The 21,726-nt window shown below is 34.4% G+C and overlaps 1 protein-coding gene across 1 annotated transcript; it reads right to left on the bottom strand.

The window, feature by feature from the left end:
• Nucleotides 1-10,397: 10,397 nt before the first annotated feature.
• LOC129000518 (uncharacterized) lies at nt 10,398-14,256 on the bottom strand. The gene is made up of 4 exons (XM_054427481.1): nt 14,040-14,256; nt 12,111-13,763; nt 11,160-11,320; nt 10,398-10,568 (listed from the first exon to the last, which is right to left on the bottom strand). Exons 1-4 carry the CDS (start codon nt 14,254-14,256, stop codon nt 10,398-10,400), a joined length of 2,202 nt encoding a protein of 733 aa, XP_054283456.1.
• Nucleotides 14,257-21,726: the final 7,470 nt, after the last annotated feature.

Genomic DNA, 21,726 nt, shown 5'->3' with positions numbered 1-21,726 from the left:
ATCATGATCATGCTAGTAACATCCGCCATAACGTTGTACAATTTCATATCACATACAACTTCCAATACTTACAGTTTTTCTGTCGAATACGTATTGCGTGTAACATAAAGGCCATTGTAATCTACATATTCACCAACTTATACATTTTATTTCTCTCAGCTGACTTCACAGGCTTCACTCCCCTTGCGAGTTAAAAAACAGAAACAAGAAAAACATCCCGGTCACATTTTAAACAGTCTGCTAGTAACAGGAGAGCAGAAGCTGGTAGGAACTACACTTCTACAGTGGCCGCCAATGCCTGCCCTCCGCCATTCCGTTCAGTCGTGAAACGCCATTTCTAGTCGCCTCTCATTTGATCGGCGTCGGCGATCGCTGCCTCGTCGTGATGATGATGATGATGTCCTCATCAGCTGTTGAGCTGCTCTGTACCAGGGAGGCTGCACACAGAGATGTGGGTGGAATGTCCCACGGGACTCAGGTCCTCGCACGGGATCGCTGAGTATCAGGAGGCCAGAACGTGGTAGTCGCTTTTCGACAAGACGATAACACGCGCATACAGACAATTTGTATTAATGGTAATAAAAGGCAAGTATTTATTTTTCCGCCTTATGGGGTTTGTATCATTTTTATTTTTGCTATTTAGTGTTCATTTTCACTTTCTGATCCGGCGGATTTAATACTTTTTTGTGAGTGAATTATGCGAATGAATTAAATTGTTGTTTTAGGCCTACTACTTTGACAATATATTTTACGAGTATACATTTTTTATCATTAGTAGTAAATCCAGTGCTGTCTACGACGAGTAAAGACCAATTATTAAAATATAAGTCTAATTCGTACATTTTAAATTAGGCCTACTTACTTACCTAAAGTTTATGATTATTTATGTCAGTCTCTACTACATAAGTAAACAGATTACGCATCTTAGTATGCTTGTTTTAAACATTTGGTATTTTTAGTTATTGTTAAAAAAAGTTTGAATCCCAAAAAAATTCTATCTACATTCGAGTTAACCATCATAATTGTACATAATTTTGTATATTGTCCGATTTAAACCACAATAAAACGTTTATTAAAAAAAATCTTAATCATGATCAATTTTAACCTTAATGTGAGCAAAATAAGTGAACTCAATGATACCGTGGGTTACTTAATAATACACTATACACTTACATTGTTTCGCATAGTCAATCTCTTAGCATAATTTTAATCTCTTTAGCTACTTAATTTAACCTAACAGTCGTTTTATTGACCAGACAAGAAGATAATTGTGTAGAATATATTCCATCTTGTACTGTATTGTAGTTAACCCTATGGAAACAAGGTCTTAGTTATTTAATTACGTATACAAACTGTCGACTATTAGAGTGGCGGAAGATGTTAAATAATAATAGGCAATATTAATACACTTTAAATCTTAGGCTTCTTATCTACGTTACGTTTCGTTTTATTGCAACAAATGTTCGCTCAACTAGAACTAATCCATTATTTTGGAGTTTTCGTAAAATTTTCTATAGATCTCTGGCCGCCTGATATCCTGCGACTCTCGCGTCTCCGGAATGACAGGCGTCTTCGTCTCGGACCAGACCGAGTGTTGGCCTCCACTCCAAACTCGATCCAAACCAACTCTGAACAAATCCACAATTTCCGCATCGCGATCAAAGAAAATTAAAAATCTTTTCAGGATGTGAATTTCCACAGTTGTTCAGCTTTCTTGATAAAGGTGGTCGCAACCAAAGTGTGTGTAGGGTGTAAAAAGGTTTTAGTGAAGATAAAAAGTGAGTCCATTGAACGGGAAGTACGCCACGATGGCGCGAGGTCGAGTCGCACCACTTCGGTCCGTCCTCACCTTGCTGCTATTCGCTTCAGTGTCGCTTAGTATTAGGAGAACAGAACACGTTAGGAGAATAGAACACGTTAGTTAATGATGATTTGTCTGAAAGTATTGGAAATAGAAATACAGCATTTCAATCCAGTATAACGGTGAACATTTACTTTATAAAGTCAATGATTCTATTTAAACTAGAGGTCGTCCAATGCTCGATAACTCGACCGAAAATAATATGTAATGTACATACAGTACTTGTTTATTTTCACCCCACACTGTAAATAAAACATGTGATTGGAATTTCATCCATTTGTTTTGATTTTCTGTTTATATTTCATTGTTATTTCGTCATCGGCTACCCATAAGGTTTTTTTAAAATTTAAATTCTATTGCTGTGCTTATTTTTTAGCTTGTTTTAATTTATAACGGGATTCTGCACATCTACAGGAAAATATCTTTCCAATAGTACAGTATGCATAGATTTTCCCTGCACCTGCGATGCACAAGAGCTGAGAAAAAAGGTTTTAAAGAAACATGCTTATCTATTGGACTTTGGACTAATATATAGATTCACGTTTATCTGCTAAACTGTGAATTTTTGGTACTGTATTTTAAACTAATATTCCCTAATAGTTAAAACATGGCATATAAAATTAAACAAGAACAAGTTTATTAGCTAGGGTCTACATTACTTCAAAGCTTTACAAAACTATTTGAAATTAGCTCGAAACGGCAACTTTGTACCTAACTTTATGCAACTTTATGTTTATGTATGGCAACTTTATGTTAGCCTATATAGTAAATGCTATTAGTAAATATAATACTGTAATAGTCAGAGGGTTTCAGTAATACTATACATTGCGTACATTGCGTATACATTGTAATACGAACATTGCGTATGAGTAGTCTAGGTCTACCGAGCAGAGGCAGCGAGCACAGAATATAAAACATATTATCATCATAAGGAAAAGTCATTCTTCATAGCCTAGTATTTCACCAATAACTAACTATATTCATCGATTTTCAGCATAGCTTACTTTAAAGGGTTAACGTCTCAGACATTTACCGATTAAAAATTGTCTCAACAAGTGGGGTACAGTAACAACGAATCAAACACAAAAATGAAATAAAACGTATTTGTCTGGTCGAATTTTTCATATTCTTAACAAAACATGCTCGAAAACTGGAGTGTTGAAAGAGGAGTGGTGGCCGTATTCGGTTGTATTATCCCTGCTTTAGCCATTCATACGCTTCAGATACTGTATGTAGACAGAAGCGAGACGTAATACATAATATTCAACTTCAATCCCACATTTTTACTTGCCCGTCGAAGAACTTTGAGGTTTGGAGAAAATCAGTTGCGTTCGGTGGCAGCGTTACCGCCCAGGTTACCGCCTATCACTCCAGCTCCCGCTACAGCGTCGAAAAGATTGGGCGATTCTCATTTATGTTTTAGTATGCCTACTCTTGTAGATCTTGAGTAGCTGGGAACGTTTTAAAATATGTCATGTCCGGCAACTGTAAAGTTATTTTAAAGGTTTTCAGACAGGTCTATTTACTATTATTTGTTTAACGAACTTAAAAAATTAAACTATGATATCTCGACTCAAAAAAAGTATAGCCATAGATAAAAGGAGTATAGACATGTATAGTAGGAGTATAGACATGTCTATACTCCTTTTATCTATGGTATAGCCTAACTACATAAAATCACCACACTAAAACGTTACTACTTTAATATGAAACGCGCCACAAAATATGCTACGGATTATAGGCTACGACAGAATAATCATTATAGGAAGGAAAGTTTGTAGCCTTCAGCAATGTCACTATTGTACTTTCGTTCGTTATGATGCGACTTCTATAAATTTCATCCATATGCCTTCAGATATTATAGTCAACAAATACTTAAATATTTTACTTAAAAATGTTGACTATACGAATGAAGGTATTTTGCCAAGTATGGATGGACATAAAGATGAGAGTAGGCCTATAGGTAGATGAGATGAGTGGCGCGATCTTGGAGCCTCGTCAGTGACTATAAAGGCCAACATATTCCTTGGGACTGAGGAAATATGTCCCAAAGATATACCCTAAGATAGACCCAAGGAAGCCTTAGTCACTGACAAGGACTTGGACCTACAGTTTATAGTGGAATCCGAACCACATCTTTACCTTGTAATCAACGAATCCGTCTAATATTCTCAGGGTAGTACTCATTAGTGCGGAGGTTAACCCACACCAGGGAGTATCGAACACTCATTTTGATTTTATTTGATCCAAATATCTAACCATTTTGATTTTATTGATTAAAAACCCATTCAATAAATGATATTCTTAAAACCCTACCCAGCACAAGTACTGTAAAACACAAAATTGCATTCTAAACGTTACCAATATGAAACCATATACTGTATAACAATTATTAAATTATAATTGGGAGGATAACTAACTATCTAAAATAACATAAATACATGCTCCAGTTACAGTTGAAAATGTTGTACTGTATTCAAACGATGGAACTAATTTGACAACAAATCTGCAATAGTGCGACAAGAAACATAGTACAGTAGTTAGTTATATATCGATGCAAGAAACTCAACTCCTGGTACCTGGTGTGTTCTGTTCTCCTGGTAGCGCGGTGCTCGGATGGAGCACCATGTGACCTGCCCCGTGACCGCTGAGACCCGCTGTACTAGTCTGACTACGGTAATCAGTATTTTGTAACCAGTTCTGGTCAGTATCGTATCCGTTACTCAAAATACAAAGTATCAGGTACAAAGTAATCACTAAGCATGTGTACCTCAAGGAGTGTCTTACTACAGTACCTATCACAAGTAGCGAGTAACAGCAGAGACAGAAACTAGGTAGTTTAGGGCCAATAGGAGCGCTTCATAAAGGAACCGAGTACTACAGAGCCAATCGAATCGCTAGCTCTGTCGTCACGTGACTTGACGAGTACAGTACAGAGTAGCCTACATACAGAAGGAATCGGTAATAAATGGTTCATTAAGGATAAGTAAACAGAGTAATCATCATGAAGTAATCAGTATTTGTAACCAGTAGAAAGAGTACTTGTATCAATTAATTGTATCTATTTTTTTTTTTTTTTTATATAGTACTCGAATCGAAAGTAATCATTTAGCACATCGTCTGTGACTCTGACTGAACACAAAGAGTACAATATGACGTGTATCCACTCCGCAGAGTGACTGTTAACCTGTACGTTGCTGGAAACTATACGATTTCCTCTTGCATCAAACACTTTCATCACTTAAGAAGGTGATGATTTCACTATTTCACAAACAGGTGACTTACATTTGGCCTGACACAAACCCGATCCCGACGTGAGTAAAATTTCATAGTAGGCAAGTAAAGAAGAGCAACTCTAGAAGACCAACTACGATAAAAAAAACATTTTCATTGCTGAGCTGCAATTTAAAAAAAAATTGTGGTGAAATTAGTTGAAATGTGGTTGAAGTTGATGAACCTGCAAATTTATGTTCTCCTGGTCTCGCGTGAGCAAAGGAGGAACCTGTGCGGGCTCAACCGGTGTTCATTGTTGCTTTCGTCTCTGCTATAAACCGAAATACGGAAGAATTCTTCTGAAAGCGCACTTGTGGACAAGCTGTTTTTGTGGAATCAGTACCACAAAGGCAAAATATACATCGATGAACAAAACACATCGGTCCAAATGTTTTATAGCAGATTTAAGTACCGTTTATGTATAAACAAGGTAAAGCCAATGTTTGGAAACGTATTGATTGACATATTCAAACGTATGTACTTTGATCAAACGTATTGTATTCATGACAACTAAAATGAATGAATGAAAAAGTCCTTTTATTTACAAAATAAGTTAGAACAATTGACACTCTAGCACTAGATTCAATGATCTGTTGTATAGTAGCTTATAATTATCAATATTCAAATACAGTATACATATAAATAATATATTATTGTTCAACAACTAAAAAGAAATTTCGTTAGTATTCTGTAGACGATGAAAAGTAAGCCATTTAAACACCATTAAGAGATGAGTTTGTTTAACAATTAAGCTAACACTTTTTGAACAGCACTTGTTTACATCATTGTTGTCATAGTAGTTAGTTATCAATAACGAACCATCAAGAATCTTCCAGAAACTTCTAGGCTTTGTGTCATCATTGTAGTTGTTGCCAAAATTTTTTGTTATTGTTCAATAGTATTAAAAATTTGAGATACAAATATTAGAAAAAATTATTTATTTTGAATATCAAGCGAGATATGGAGCTTGAAAGTAGTACATTTTTCATCGTTGGTACCAATTCACAGGGAGAATGGTTAATGCGATTCTCACCAAAATTGGCATTCGGGTGTGGAAAAATAAGATAATAATCACTAGCTATTAAAAATTATACATTAAAAAAAATATTATTTTTATTTTTTATAAAATATTTTAAAAATAAAAAATTTAAATTTTGAACTAGCTGTTTATTTTGAGGGGAAATTAATCTGTATTTTGGAGTTTAAAAACATGTGATATGTTAACACGTTTGGGCTGTGAATTCGTACCTTCGATGCCTTGCGATGTCGGAGCACTACTCGTTGAGAGTGTGTACACTAACACCGGGGCTTTAGAATACAACGATAAACGTATTCTTTCAACGTTAAAAGATGATAATTATGTTTAAATTTTTTATAAAAATAAAATTTAAAAAAATTATAATTTAAAATAGCTAGGTAGTTATTATTATCTTATTTTTCCACACCTAAATTCTAATTTTGGTGAGAATCGCATTAACCATTCTCCCTGTGAATAGGTACCAAAGATGAAAAAATTACTACTTTCAAGCTCCATATCTCGCTTAATATTCAAAATAAAACATTTTTAGCGAATTTCCCATAGGGAAGTAGATATTACCGTAGGTCTCATGGTAAGACCTAAGCCCGGGACCGATTTACTTTTTCATTTTGATGTCCCCAGAGGCCAAAAACACCATTCGTTCAAATTTTTATATATCTATATATATATATATATATATATGTGTCCATCCGCACGATAACTTGAGTAATTTTTGTCCGATTTTGATAAAATTTGGTTTGAAGGTGTAAGGCAGGATAAACTTGAATGAGTTCGCGAACCAGCATGATCGGACTATGGGAACGGGGGTTTATGGGGGGTTTTATGGGGTAAAAATAGGTTTTTCCCATTTTTGACCCTAAAAACACAAAATTTCACAATTTCTTTTTAAACCATTTTGTAGAGCTTAAAAAAAACAAATAATTTAGTATATTGAAGCGTTATTATGCGCCTAATTGTTACGGAGAAAATTCAAAAAAATTGTAATTTTAAAATTCCCATGTTATTCTTATGGAGAATAAGTCAACTGTTGTAGTTTGCTTGTTTATGAACATATTTTGATCAAATTTGGAAAATACATTAATTTCTTACTAAACCATAGTACCTTTTAATATTTTACATTAAAAAAACTTTTTTACCCTCCCTGTTGCAGCAAACCTAAGAACTCATTAAACTAATTCTGTTTAAATAGGGAATAAATGTGATATTTTTAAGGAGACAATTTAGTTTGAATCTAATCAGGCAGATGGAAATTCGCTAAGTCTGCAGGTTTGCTGCGGCGGGGGTATTTCTTATATATTTGTATCTCCAATTTTTAGTAGGCTACAATTGAACAATAACAAAAAATCAGACATGAAAATTTACGACCAAACACCCTTAACTAAACCTGATAAAAACATAGGAATTGAGGCACTGAGTATCAGCATATGCATATTCTTATCTCAAAAATCCTTGCGGGCTCCGCCCCAGTGGCTCAGTATCTCCCCATGTTAACCTTATGAGTATTCATATTTAATGGGAATTAAAGAAATTAGTCAGCTGTTTCAACTAAAAAAGTTGGTTCTATGAAATGCAAAAACATTAAAAAGTTATAAGATTTATCAACAGGGTGCAGCACTAATATTTTTTTGAATTTATGAAAACAGCTAATCTATATAAATAATACCCCCGCCGCAGCAAACCTGCAGACTAAGCGAATTTCCATTTGACTGATTGGATTTACACTGAAATGTCTACTTCAAAATATAACATTTATTCTCGATTTAAACATTTTCTAAATTTGATCAAAATATGTTCATAAACAAGCAAACTACAACAGTTTACTTATTCTCCATAAGAATAACATGGGAATTTTAAATTTACAATTTTTTGGAATTTTCTCCGTAACCATTAGGTGCATAATAACGCTTCAATATACTAAATTATTTGTTTTTTTAAGCTCTACAAAATGGTTTGGAAAGAAATTGCTAAATTTTATGTTTTTTGGGTCAAAAATGGGAAAAACCTATTTTTACCCCATAAAACCCCCCGTAAACCCCTGTTCCCATGGGCCGATCATGCTGGATCGCGAACTCGTTCGAATAGACGTAGGTTTACACGTTTGTACCAAATTTCATCAAAATCGGATCATTTTTGCTTGAGTTATCGTGCTGACGGACACATATATATATATATATATATATATATATATATATATATATATATATATAAACTTACACTAGGCTGTTAAGGGGACAACAGAATAAGAGAACAGTTGACTGTTCTCTCAACAGCGTCTGGTATAGTAAAATTTGTCAGTATTGCCAACCTTCATAGAACAACCACCAAATGAGAGGGGAAATAGATAATAAGAGGACAGCAAAAGGTCCCTTTAACATCTTCCCACATGGCATGGCTGTTGAGAGGACACTTAACCGTCCTCTTATTCTTATGTCCTCTTAACAGCCTTGTGTAAGCTTAAAGTGTCCTCTCATCAGCTCCATGTATAGTAAGCCTGGTATTAACATTAAATTTAGTTTCCTTTTCTTGATTATGAGTTTAATTACATAAAAGGGTAAAAAAATGTCACATTAAGATATGGTCTAATATTAATATTTATCACTGCCTATACATACCTATGAAAATGTTCTATACTACTGTCCAGCCCCATAAATATTTCCAATCCCCATCCATCCAATATATATTTTTAAACTCAAAATATTTTCGCATCACTCACCCGCGTACCCATATAAAATAATGTTAATTTTTTTTTTAGATTTTTAGATTTTTTATGCTGTATTATTGTTTTTGATCAAAACTTGATACCCACGTAGTGTGCCTGAATTTTAACCGTTTTGCCGCATCTCTTACCGTTTTTAAGATATAAGCATTTCTTAAACAATAAAGCAATGCCGCTCCGGCAGCGCTTGGAGTTTAACCTTTGCACCTATTCTAGAGCCAACGTTGACATTATAATACAGTGCATTGACATACAAATGTAAATGTTTAATATATTTAACAAATGGTACCCATATAAAATAATGTAAACTAGGTGGCTTTCGCAGAGGCATCCACAAAATTGAGCGGAGTCATCAGGGTTCCATATAATATATTGTTATTGACCTTCACCATCGAGCTTCACAGTTATTTTTACCTACAATTTTAAGTGAAGAGAACACTTGTGTAAAGATAAATATTGGTATAATTAGATTAGCTACACGTTGATTCGTAAAAAAAGGGGAGTAAAAAACACGGAGATGTAATTTTAGGCATTTTCGGAGACCTGCATTTACATTTTAAGTTTAAACCCTCTTAGGTTTAGTCATTAACTTATTCTAAAACAGGGTGGTTCAGATGTAACTTAGAAATCAACCCTTTACAGTTTCGAATCCTACCATTTTGGCTACTAATAACTGCATAAGAGGGCTTTATGTGATGGTTAGAGTATAAGTGAAACCAAGAAATATATTATCGTTACAAAAGTTATATTAACATTCACATTTGCATTTATTCAAGCGTTTAAACCATAACCTAAGTGTTACACGTTAATAATTTGTATAATCAATCGGAAGGTGATCGAAGACGAAGATTAAGCCGTCGTGTTTTGGCTAAAATTTCTGTGCTTCCTAGTCGTCCTTGTCACAGAAAACATACGACTATAACCATTATAGTAGTACTAGGTAAAACCCGTCGAAATGGACGGTTGCTTTAAAGGCTTACGACAATTCTTCTAACTGCGAAAAAAGAGTGAAATTACAAAAAAACGTGCGCATTTAGCATTGTTTAATGAATACGGTAATAAATAGGTGTAAAAACAATAATGACTATTATGCGTTAGTTACAAAATATGGTTGATCATTCAATGAATAACATATTTCTTATTTCGTCCGTCATAGGAGTTATTGTTCCTATGTATTGTATAATAATTAGATTCAAATCAAAAGATAGGTACATTATTTTATTCAATCCATTCTATTTACAAAATTGGTAAACATAAACAAGCAATTAATGAACACATGTTTAAAACTATACATCAACTCTCCCCCCTTAGCGTAAGGGAAGTATTTGGTCTGAGTGACGAGTCCAAGTGAGTCCAGTGTCTGTCTTGACTTTAAACATAACATTTCCTGTTCTTGAAATTATTTTCCCTTCCTTCCACTTTACTTTTGAGGAATAATTTCTTACCAGTACTCTCTGTCCCACCTGAAAATTTCTTTTCAGATTGTGTTCCGACATAGTCTTTTTATTCTATTCAACTTTATCTGCCATCACGTTAAGTTTCGTTCTTATGTCTCTGCCAAACATTAACACATAAGCGGAGAGTCCTGTAGAGTTTGGAGCTTTGCGTAACTGAGTTACGAGAAGATCTATTTTATGCTGCAAGTCTCCCTTGTCTTCACTCATGGCAGCCAATGATCTCTTGACAGTTTGGACAAATCGTTCAGCTTGGCCATTGCTTGATGGGTGAAAAGGTGCACAAGTCCTATGGCAAATTCCATTATTGCTTAGAAACCTTTGAAAAAGTGCACTCGTAAATTGGGAGCCGTTGTCTGTTACTATAATAACTGGCAGTCCAAAAGTTGAAAATAAGTGACTTAAATTTCGAATGCACCAGTCTGAAGAAGTGTTTTTTGTATGTATAACCTCCAACCATTTTGTATGGGCGTCAATAATTATGAAGAAATAATTTCCATTTACGGGTCCACAAAAATCCAAATGTAAGCGATGCCAGGGAGCTGTAGGTTCTTCCCAAGGGTGATGGTTTAATTTAGATGGTTCATTTCTTTTCAGTTTGCATTTGTCACAGTTATTAACCAAGTTTTCAATATCATTATCCAAGTTTTTCCAATATACATAACTTCGCGCCATGGCCTTCATTTTCGACATGCCTAAATGCCCAATGTGTAGTTCCTTGAGAACTTCTTTCTGCAATGTGTTAGGTATTACAACTCGACTACCTCTAAAGATGCAACCTTTATGTAAACTTAAATCATTATTTCGGAAACCAACCTTTTCCAGATTTTCTCCATTTTCTAGTGATGTAACTATTGTAGCTAGTACAGGGTCTTTCTTTGTATGCTCTGCAAGTGTACATTGTGTGAGAGGAAGAATTGCTATTTGATTCATTTGGAACTTGGAATACAAGTCTTCATCATCTTGAGTTTGTTCAACTGGAAAACGAGACGAGAAATCTGCGTTACAGTGGTCTGAAGTTCTTCTATACTCAATTGTATAATCAAACCCAGCAAGGAAAAGTGAGTAGTTCAATAAACGAGTAGCTGACATTGCCGGTAAGCATTTTGATGGATGGAATATGGAAACAAGAGGTTTGTGGTCCGTCTGAAGAACAAACTTTCGTCCATAGCAATAAGCAAAGAATTTCTTTACCCCCCAGTAAATTGCTGTAGCTTCTTTGTATATTTGACTGTACTGTTTTTCACTTTTTGATAAAGATCGGGAAGCAAAAGCTATGGGTTGTTCCGACCCATCAGGAAACTTATGGGAAATTACTGCTCCCAATCCATAAGGAGATGCGTCAGTTGAGAGTATTAGAGGAAGTTTTGGATTGTAGTGTGCTAGAGTGTTGTCATTGGCTATGTGCTTTTTAACATTGATAAAGCTGTTTTCACATTCTTGTGACCATTCAAATCGCTGTCCTTTCTGTAGTAACTTATTCAATGGATATAGCTTTTCGGCCAGTCTTGGTATGAATTTGTTGTAGTAATTGGCCATGCCAATGAAAGATCGTAGTTGATTCACATTTCTAGGTTTTTCTGCCTCGATAATTGCTTTGACCTTTTCTGAGTTTTTCTTCAGCCCGTTTTCATCAATTGTATGTCCCAAGTATTGTTATTCTTTGTTGAAAGAATTTACATTTGTCAAAATTTAATTTCAAGTTATGCGCTCTAAGTTTTTCTAGGACAGTTTTTAATCTCTCTAGTGTACTCTTGTAATCTGTACCTTGAATGATTATATCATCGAAAAAGCACTTAACTCCATCAGTCCCTTGCAGTACCTTATCCATGAATCTTTGCCACAGTGCTGGTGCTACTTTCACTCCAAACATCAACCTGTTTACTTTATACAAACCTTTCTGAGTGCTTATTGTTTGTAGCAGAGCACTTTCAGAGTCCATTGGCATGTGTAAGTAAGCATTACTAACATCGAGTGTGCAGAAAAATTTACCTTCATTCATCTCTGCAAAGATGTCCTCAATTCTTTGTATTGTATACTTCTCATCACGGATAACTTTATTCAACGTAGTCTTGTAATCTGCACATATTCGTACCGAACCATTAGGTTTTACTACTGGCACAATTGGCGTACCCCATTCTGAGTTTTCAATCTTTGTAATAATACCAGCTTTTTCCAGTCGATCGAGTTCTTCTTCCACCTTTTGTTTAATAGCATAGGGCACTTGCCTCGGCTTCACAAATATTGGACCACAGCCTTCTTTTAGATTCAGGTGTCCTTTTTCATTTGGAATGCAACCAATTTCCTTACTGAATATATCTGAATAACTGTCAAGAACTTGTGCCAACTCAGATGAGTTTTGATTCAACATTCTAATATCACCAATTTCTAAATTGACTTCTCTTATCCAGTCTCTACCAAATATTGGTTCAACATCTTGGTCGATAATAAATAGTTTTCCGAAGTAAATCTTTTCTTTGTACTGAAACCTAACATATACTACGCCCTTAGTTTGTATGATTTCACCTGTATATGTGCGAAGCTGTACATGTGATTTGAACATTCTCTTATTGATATCTAATCTCTTATAGTCCTCAACTGAGATTGAAGATAGCGCTGCTCCTGTATCAAGTTCCATAGATAATGGGTTTCCTTCAATTTCTATTTTCATAATGAACTTATCACTGTTATTTACTTGAAGTTTATAAGAATCGTAGGTAGTATGATCTACCTGTTTTTCAGCCTCTCTGTCCTTTAGTTGGTCAATTCGTTGTTTTCTTGGTCCTCCCTTACATACCTTTGCAATATGCCCTACTTTGTTACATAAATTGCAAAATTCATTTATAAACTTACATGTATTTGCTCTATGGTCTTTATCTCCACACCGATAACACCGTCCTTGTAGACCTGAAAACTTTGAACGGGAAGGAGAATATTGGTCTTTGTTTGTTGCCTGTACAGCGTTCTTATTCCCAGAGCATCTGTCCCATTTTCTTGTCTGATTCTCTACAACCTTGAGCACTGGAACTGCTGGTGGTGCTGTTTGAGCAGTCATCATGCTGCTTTCAGTTCTCGAAGCTTCCAGTGATGTTGCAAGTTCAAGTGCTTCCTTAAAAGTAGTTACAATTTTCTTCTGTAAAAGTTGTCCTTTAATATCATGGTCGTGAAGTCCTCTTACCAATTGCATGCGTAATAACATATCAGTTACTGACTTTCCACAATCACAGTTAAACTGACAATCTTTGGACAGTTTCTTCAATTCCATAGCGAATTCAATGATTGACTCATTCGGTTGTTGTACTCTACACACAAAGCGATGTTGTAATGTTAATACACTTGGTAATGGTTCCAAATGGTCTTTTAAAACAGTAACAACATTTTCATAGTTCATCTTGTAAGGGTCATCAGGGGCAACTATGTCTAGAAGACGTTCATGTAGTTTAGGTGAAAGTGCATGTAGTAAACTACAAAGCTTTGTTTTCTATTCATTTACATCTTTAAGTACAAGAAAATTTTCAAATCTTTTAATGAAATTCCTAAAAGATTCTTCTTCATCGTATGGAACAAAACTAATGTTTGATGTTGTGCTTGGTTCCTTGTTAAGCGTATGTGCTGCTGTAGGCTCTGTATTATTGTGTCGTGTCTTTTCATTTCTCAAAACTGCTTCTAAAACAATGTACATTTCTTCTGTCTCACTTCTGTACGAGGCTAGATCATCTTGTTCTTCGTCTTCAGTGGCTAGTTCAATTTTGGTTTGTGCATCTTCAAATTGTTTCCAATACGATCTTAAACTGTCTAACCTCACCTCTATCTCTGCATCAGTTGATTTATTTTCTACAATTAGTTTAAATGCTTTGGAAATTTGCCTTTTTGCAACTGATCTCAACTTCTTTATATTTCCTATTTCCGTCATCCTCGTCGCCATTTATTGTATAATAATAAGATTCAAATCAAAAGATAGGTACATTATTTTATTCAATCCATTCTATTTACAAAATTGGTAAACATAAACAATCAATTAATGAACACATGTTTAAAACTATACATCACTATGTTAACTGGTTTATCTTCTTTTTTATGAATATAATATAAAGAATGCTTTTGGAAGAACCTTTAAATAGCATTAAAACCGTATTGGTGGATCTTTTGTGGTACACACTTCTGCGATTTCATCAGTGTTATGCAGATTAAATCTGTGTGTGTGTGTGTTTTTTTTAGAAAATATATGTTTGTTGAGAAGGCACGTTCTCATTTCAAAGGGAGGTCCAACCTAAAGTTGTGAAAGTTTTATTTTTCCTTCGTCACGTCTGTCATCATACCGTACTTCTGTGCCAATGAATAACCCTCTAAATTTAGCAATTTTAGCATAACATTGATTCCATGACATGCGGATGTCAGTTGTCTCAGCCTTATCAATTACATAAAGTGCCCAATATAATATATCCTCGGAATGTTAGGTGTAGTGGAATATACTTGTAGTGATGCTGTCTTTTATTCTCGAAATGAGGGACCTCGTTCTTATGGCCATGCGGCTTCATTGGCAACAAATAATGTAAATGACAAAGCAATGCTGCATTTTCAGAAAGCAAATACTGTAAATTGTTACGTAAATAGTGACGTTTACATGCATTGTTGTTAATCAACGTATCTTAGAAATGATTAGGATATCTAGTTCAAAAGGAACACGACCTTTCTGTCATTACAGTAACTGCTTAAATGGTAATTATTACTCTTTGTGAAATTTGTTTTACATTCAAAGTGTAGTGTTATTTTCACAAATCTCACTTAAGGCCAAACAAAGTGGGCCCCGGTCCGTAATAGGCCACTGCAAAACATCTTTCAAGATATAGGTACTATTTTAATTTTAGGCAAGTTTTCTGTGTTTGGATATTATTAGACACGATAAGAGCACAATGGACTTCTTCTGCAGATCTTTTTTTGGTTAAGAGAAATATAAATCAAATTAATAAGTGTCACAATCCAAGCGTATTAAAATGGCTCTGGCCTGAACTTTTTTGTAGTATCAATTTTGGACATTTTGTTTATGTTACTATCTGGATAAGTTACCGGTGCATTTTGAGATATTTCTTTTAGAGATAAATTAAATGGGTTTTGTTGCTGAGTAGCGCTAGTAAACATGTACAACCCTTTTCGTTAGTTTAATAACATTCAAAGGCTCTACTCTGTTTTCACTAAGCTGAAAGAATACATGGAAGTAACACCTCTAAAAAGTCTGCAATAAATTGCAATTTTGCAGATTAATGACTTTCTAAATCATACACACATGTCTATATAAAAATTATTAAAATATTAATCCAGTTGCTGTAAACCACTATCAATTTAAACAAAATATGAACACGGCTCATATGGGCAACGTGCCCTTCTGCACTTGTATTATTTTGTATTGTATTACACAATCAAAATCTTTTTTAATAATTGAAAACATGTATGGAAATGATCTCATGAACCTATCTGTCTTGAATAATATGACAAAATATCGGCAAAAGTGGTCAAAAAGGCAGACACCAACCCGTACAATAGATATAATATAATTCGATAAGAAATCATTTTAAGAGTTTCTGTAATATTAAGGTTTTCCAATGATTTCGTAATTGAACGTTATATTGCAAAACATGAGATGATGCAGAACAAAATAAATTTTAAAATCAGAAAATTACATTGCAAATACTTCTTTTTGACAAACTCAGTAGTGTTGTTTAAAATGCAATTTAAATATTAACAGTTGCTTCATTAAAAAGTAGTGAACAATTATCCATATGACGATAATGTAAACAAATCTGGGAAGGAAACTTTAAAGGATTTTAGGGCAGAGCCCTAAGGGAATTTACTTCGTTTTTCTGTTGATGGCTCTTCTACAGACCGATACCTTTTTTTGAACACCTCTACCAAGTTTCTACGCCCAGCCGTTCTCTCAAATTAGTGGGGACAAAGTTTCCAATTAAATGTTTAGATTCCCCCATGTTAATCTTATAGGAGAAACCCCGACTTTGACGGAAGATCCTGCCCAAACTAATAAAGATTTCAAAATATGAAAACCATTTTACAAATCTACAAATCAGGGTAATTTTTTTGGCACCTTAATCATCAAAATCGGTTCAAAAATGAGGGAGGAGTTTTGTTCACAAAAATCGGCTTAGCGTTATATATATATATTGATGTTTTCTGTATCCTTGTTGATCTCGACAAGATGGAACTATTTGCTACTTGGCGGCATTTCAAACACATCATAAAATACACAATTATTGAAGGAAACCTGCGTATGGATGATATGTAAATTTTGTTAACGTGTATGGTTTTCATTCAATTTAATTCATCACTTTTTTTATAAAAGCTAACATTAAAAATTCAGTTTTTCTCAAGTAAACCAATCACATAAAAAAATATTAACTAAGACACTATCTATCTATATAAATAATACGCTAAGCCGATTTTTGTTAACAGAACTCCTCCCTCATTTTTGGACCGATTTTGATGATTAAAGTGTCAAAAGAATTGCCCTAATCTGTAATTTTGCAAAGTATTTTTCGTTTTTTGATATCTTTATTAGTTTGGGCAGGATCTTCCATCAAAGTTCGATTTCTCCCATAAGATTAACATGGGGGAATCGAAATATTTAATTGGAAACTTTGTCTCCACTAATTTGAGAGAACGGCTGGGCGTAGAAACTTGGTTGAGGTGTCCAAAGAAAGGTCTTGGTCTGTAGATGAGTTATCATAAGAAAAACGAAGTAAATTCGCTTAGGGCTCTGCCCCAGAAGCCTTTAAAGATCCCTCCACAGATTTGTTTACATTTTAGTCATGTAGATAATACTTTTTGATAAAACAGCTGTTAATTTTAAAATTGTATTTTAAACAACACACATTTATTGGGAGTTACTGAGTTGTCCAGAATAAGTATTTACAATGTTATTTTCTGATTTTAAAATTGATTTTCTTCTGTATCATGTCATATTTTGCAATATAACGTTCCATTACGAAATCAGTGGAAATTCCTTTTATCACAGAACTCCTACAATAATTTTTTATTGAACTATCTAATTCTGTTGTACGGGTTTTTGTCTGCCTTTTTCACCACTTTTGCCTATATTTTATCGTTTTATTCTACACATCATCATAGGTTCATGAGATTATTGTCATATACGTTTTCAATCATTGGAAAAATATTCGAATGTGTAATACAATAGGCTACAAAGTAATACAAGTGCAGAAGGGCACGTTGCCCATTTGAGGTCCATATTTTGTTAAATTAATAGTAGTTTACTGCAACTGGATAAAACATTTTACAATATTAATATAGAAATATGTGCACGATTTAGAAAGTCATTAAGCTGTAAATCTGCAGTTTACTACAGACTTTTCAGACAGGTTACACCGAAGTATTCATTCAGCATAGGGAACACATAATATAGATATGTATATAAATAAGAATTTGAAAGAGAGCCTTTGAATGCTATTAGAATAACGAAATGGGTTGTGCTTGTTTACTAGCGCTACTCAGCAACAAAAACCATTTAAATATCTCAAAAAAATATATTCTGAAAGTGCACTGAGCAGCAGCCTAAAAATACTAAGCAACTTACCCATATAGTTACAAAATGCTTGAACTCGCATTGTAACATTTATAATTTGGCATATATTTCTCCAGCAGATTATTTATCTGTAGAAGAAGTTTATTGTGCTCTTATCGTGTCTAATAACATCCAAAGACAGAAACCTAGCCTAAAATGGTACCTATCTTGAACAATTATTTGCAGTGGCCTATATTACGGACCGTGGCCCACTGGGTTGTTAACATGATTGAAAATAACACGACATTTCGGCTGTAAAAAAAGGCATAGAGAGTAAATACTATTTAAGCAGCTACTTCAAGTATATTCCACTACACCTATAACTTTCCGTAGATGAATTACCGTAAGCCTTGAAAATAACCGTCGATTTCTACGGGTTTCACCTAGTTATTTAAAGAGCTGTATGTATTACCATGTAAACACATAAACTTTGTTCGCATTAAAACATGTAGTTCTGTTCTTAAAAACCCCACAAGATTTATAAACTAACTAGAGGACCCATGCTGCTCCGCAGCGTTAAAATAAATATCATATCCAAAAAATAATTAAACTTTTACGAGCAAATTTCGTTTACATATAAGCAGAGTGAGACTGAAGAAAAATATATGCCGGTGCTTGACAGGAAGTTTGTTTGTGCTTACCTTCAATTTGAGGCCTCGATCATGAAAATCGGTCGGGTAGAAGAGCCAAACGAACCCGGAAAAGAAAACCAGGTTTAACTCCCTTAAGAAATACATGGGGAGCAAATTTCGCCTACGTATAAGCCGAGTGGGACTGTAGATAGATATATGCCGATGCTTGATGGGAAATCTGTGCGTGCATACCTTCAATTTGAGACCTAAATCATGAAAATCGGTCGGGTAGAAGAGCTAAACTAACTCGGAAAAGAAAAACCAAATTGTACTCCCATAAGAAATACATGGGGAGCAAATTTCGTTTACGTATAAGCCGAGTAGGACTGTAGATATATATATATGCTGATACTTGATGTGAAATCTGTGCGTGCATACCTTCAATTTGAGACCTAAATAATGAAAATCGGTCGGGTAGAAGAGCCAAACAAACTCGGAAAAGAAAACCCAAATGTTTTTAATAATACAGGGTGAGTTTTAAATTAGTTCCCCCGCCCTACCTTTTTCTACATTTCTTAAGATATTAACTTCGGACCACATCAGATCATTGTAGTGTAGTAAGTACTTCGTTTTGACTGGGTATACATTTTTGGGCGCAATCTTGGATATTGGATATAATGCTTTGGATACAAAGTTTTTTTTCAAATGTAAAGGTTGGGTTGTGACCCATTATTTCAAACTAGAATTTTACGCTGATTACAATGCCGCAATTAGTTTCTAAAAATCTTGATCCGTTATGAAAGTTATGAGGACTTTTTATAACTTTATTTTTACCCCATTTTAACATTGTGCATTTACAAACTAAGACCATAATCTCAAAATAGTGCTAGATAAAGATGAGTATACAACACCATTCATTGTCGACCTATTATCACTTGGTTATGACGGATATATTTTTTCCTGCCGTCATCTTGGATCTGCCATTTTGAAATGTGATAAACTAATTTAAATATGAAGGTGGTGTTGTGACCCATCATTTTGAACTACTTTTTTATGCTGAACTCAATGCCACAATCCGTTTTTGTTTCTCAGGCTTTCTTGATGAAATATTAAAATTATCTTACTTAAATTTCCAATATTTAAAAAAACAAATATGAAAATGCAAAACGGATTGCAAATTGGAGGAATCCGATTTTGGTATTTTCAAACTATCGAAAATATACCATTTAGGCTGTAGACGTAAAAGTAAGGACAAAATAACTATTTATAAAAAAACATTTTTGTGTTGAAATTTAAAAACAATTGTCTCAAACCCTACACCAAACAATGCTGATTCATAATGGTTAAAACAACTATGATCGATAATGTCTCTAGCCAGTAATTTTTACTGATCTTATGGCTAGAGACATTATCGATTCACACGGGGACCCGCGTGAAGTTGGCCCCACCATAATGAGCACAAATTATAAAAACATGTCCATAATTTAGTGCTGAATTTGTGCTTCCCAAAGGTATATATATAAAAAAATTGTGCTCAACAATAACACACAAAAAATTATAAAAACTGTTGGCGGGGCTAACTTCACGTTCAGCCCGCCACCAAAGGAATTAACAATGTATTATACATAGAAATTTATTGCTCATTTTGTGCTACAACAATATATAGTTTTTATAATTTGTGCTCTAAAAACGACCGAGTAAATTAGGAAAAACTGCTGCTGGTGATGACGTCATCCGCCCCGCCACATTGAGCAAATCGGTTGAAAATGGTGTCATGATTTAGTGCTCATTTTGTGCTACAACAATATATAAGTTTTATAATTTGTGCTCTCATAATTAATTATAATATAATTTGTGCTCTCTTCACTATCAAAGGTGTTCTTGTCCTGTCCGTACGGAACACTGAGTAATATGCGCTACCAAATTATGAATAATTGTTTAGGCCTACGAACCCAAAAGAGATTGGCAATTGGTCTATTGGCTGTATGGTCCAGCGAGCAGCACATAGCGTTGAGAAGACACATTGGAAAAGCGATTTGAGCATAATCCGAAAACCTCTGTTACAATCACCCACTGCAGTTGTCACTTTACACAACCACCATTGAAGTGCACAAAGAATCTCTGTATTCGTTTACTATTACCCTACAAAATGTTCGCACTTGTGATTAATTAAATCCGTTATGTAAGGAAAAACCTCAGGAAAAACGGGTTTAATCCAACTTGGTTTGGATTTTCTTTTGAAATGTGATCGGAAATGATTGCGGTATCTGTAAACAACATTCAATGTAAACATATCAGTGACAACTAGAGAAAAATAATCTTGATCCAAACAGCTGTTCGCTATATTTCATAGATGATTATGTGATAAACATTGGGAGAAAACTTGAGAAAAATTGCACTAAATTGGGTTTCTAAACGTCCGTAAGTTTATTTACAAAGTAACGAGGCCATATTTTAATAGCTAAAGACACTCTCGCCAATCCAGTGAATACATTAAAATGATTCGGATCTAGATAGGTACTCTTGTTTTTCAGGAGAAGGCCACGTAAAATGGCTCTTGGGCTGTGACAGACGGAAGACAGACAGACAGGCAGAAAAAATTGAGATAAGACTTTCGGCTTCTCTACTGTATAACGTAAAAGTAACAAAAAAATATATATTTCTGAGCAATGTACAGACAACACTCTAATTTTATTCATACAGTTTTTTTTTTTTTTTAACTTGCATAGATAACCCTGTATAGATAACTCTAACAATATCTTTGACGATTTCCTTCCAAAGCTGTAAATAATATATTTCTGGCCTAAAAACGTGTTTTATGCAGTTAAAACTACCAAGAAAAATCTAATTTCGTAAAATAATGAACTTGAAAGACAGAACTCTCTAACAGTGAGCCTTATGGGTTACTAATTTGGGAACAAAATAACAAACGAAAATAGTTACCGTAACATCAACAAAAGAATAGTTAGTACTCTCCGTTCGAGTCACTTGTGTTTTCTCATAATCTCAAACACTATCCCATAGTTAATTAAAAAAACAAAATATATACAGCTATATATACCTGATTATAAACAAACCTAATACAAACCAAAGAGGTTTTCATCTGTCCTCAGGTAATGTTTAACATATTACAAATATACTGCAAAATTTGATTTGGATGAACGGCAGTGACAAAACACTGCTCTCAGAGTATACTAATGACTTCCTTCGAGCAAAGCTCGGT

The sequence above is a fragment of the Macrosteles quadrilineatus genome, unplaced genomic scaffold (genome assembly GCF_028750875.1).
Source record: "Macrosteles quadrilineatus isolate MER2022 unplaced genomic scaffold, UCM_ALF_1.0 Scaffold_8__2_contigs__length_117827958, whole genome shotgun sequence".
Lineage (NCBI taxonomy): Eukaryota > Metazoa > Arthropoda > Insecta > Hemiptera > Cicadellidae > Macrosteles > Macrosteles quadrilineatus.
The sequence above is the reverse complement of the archived record's forward strand: the minus strand, read 5'-3'. Positions and strand labels throughout refer to the sequence as shown.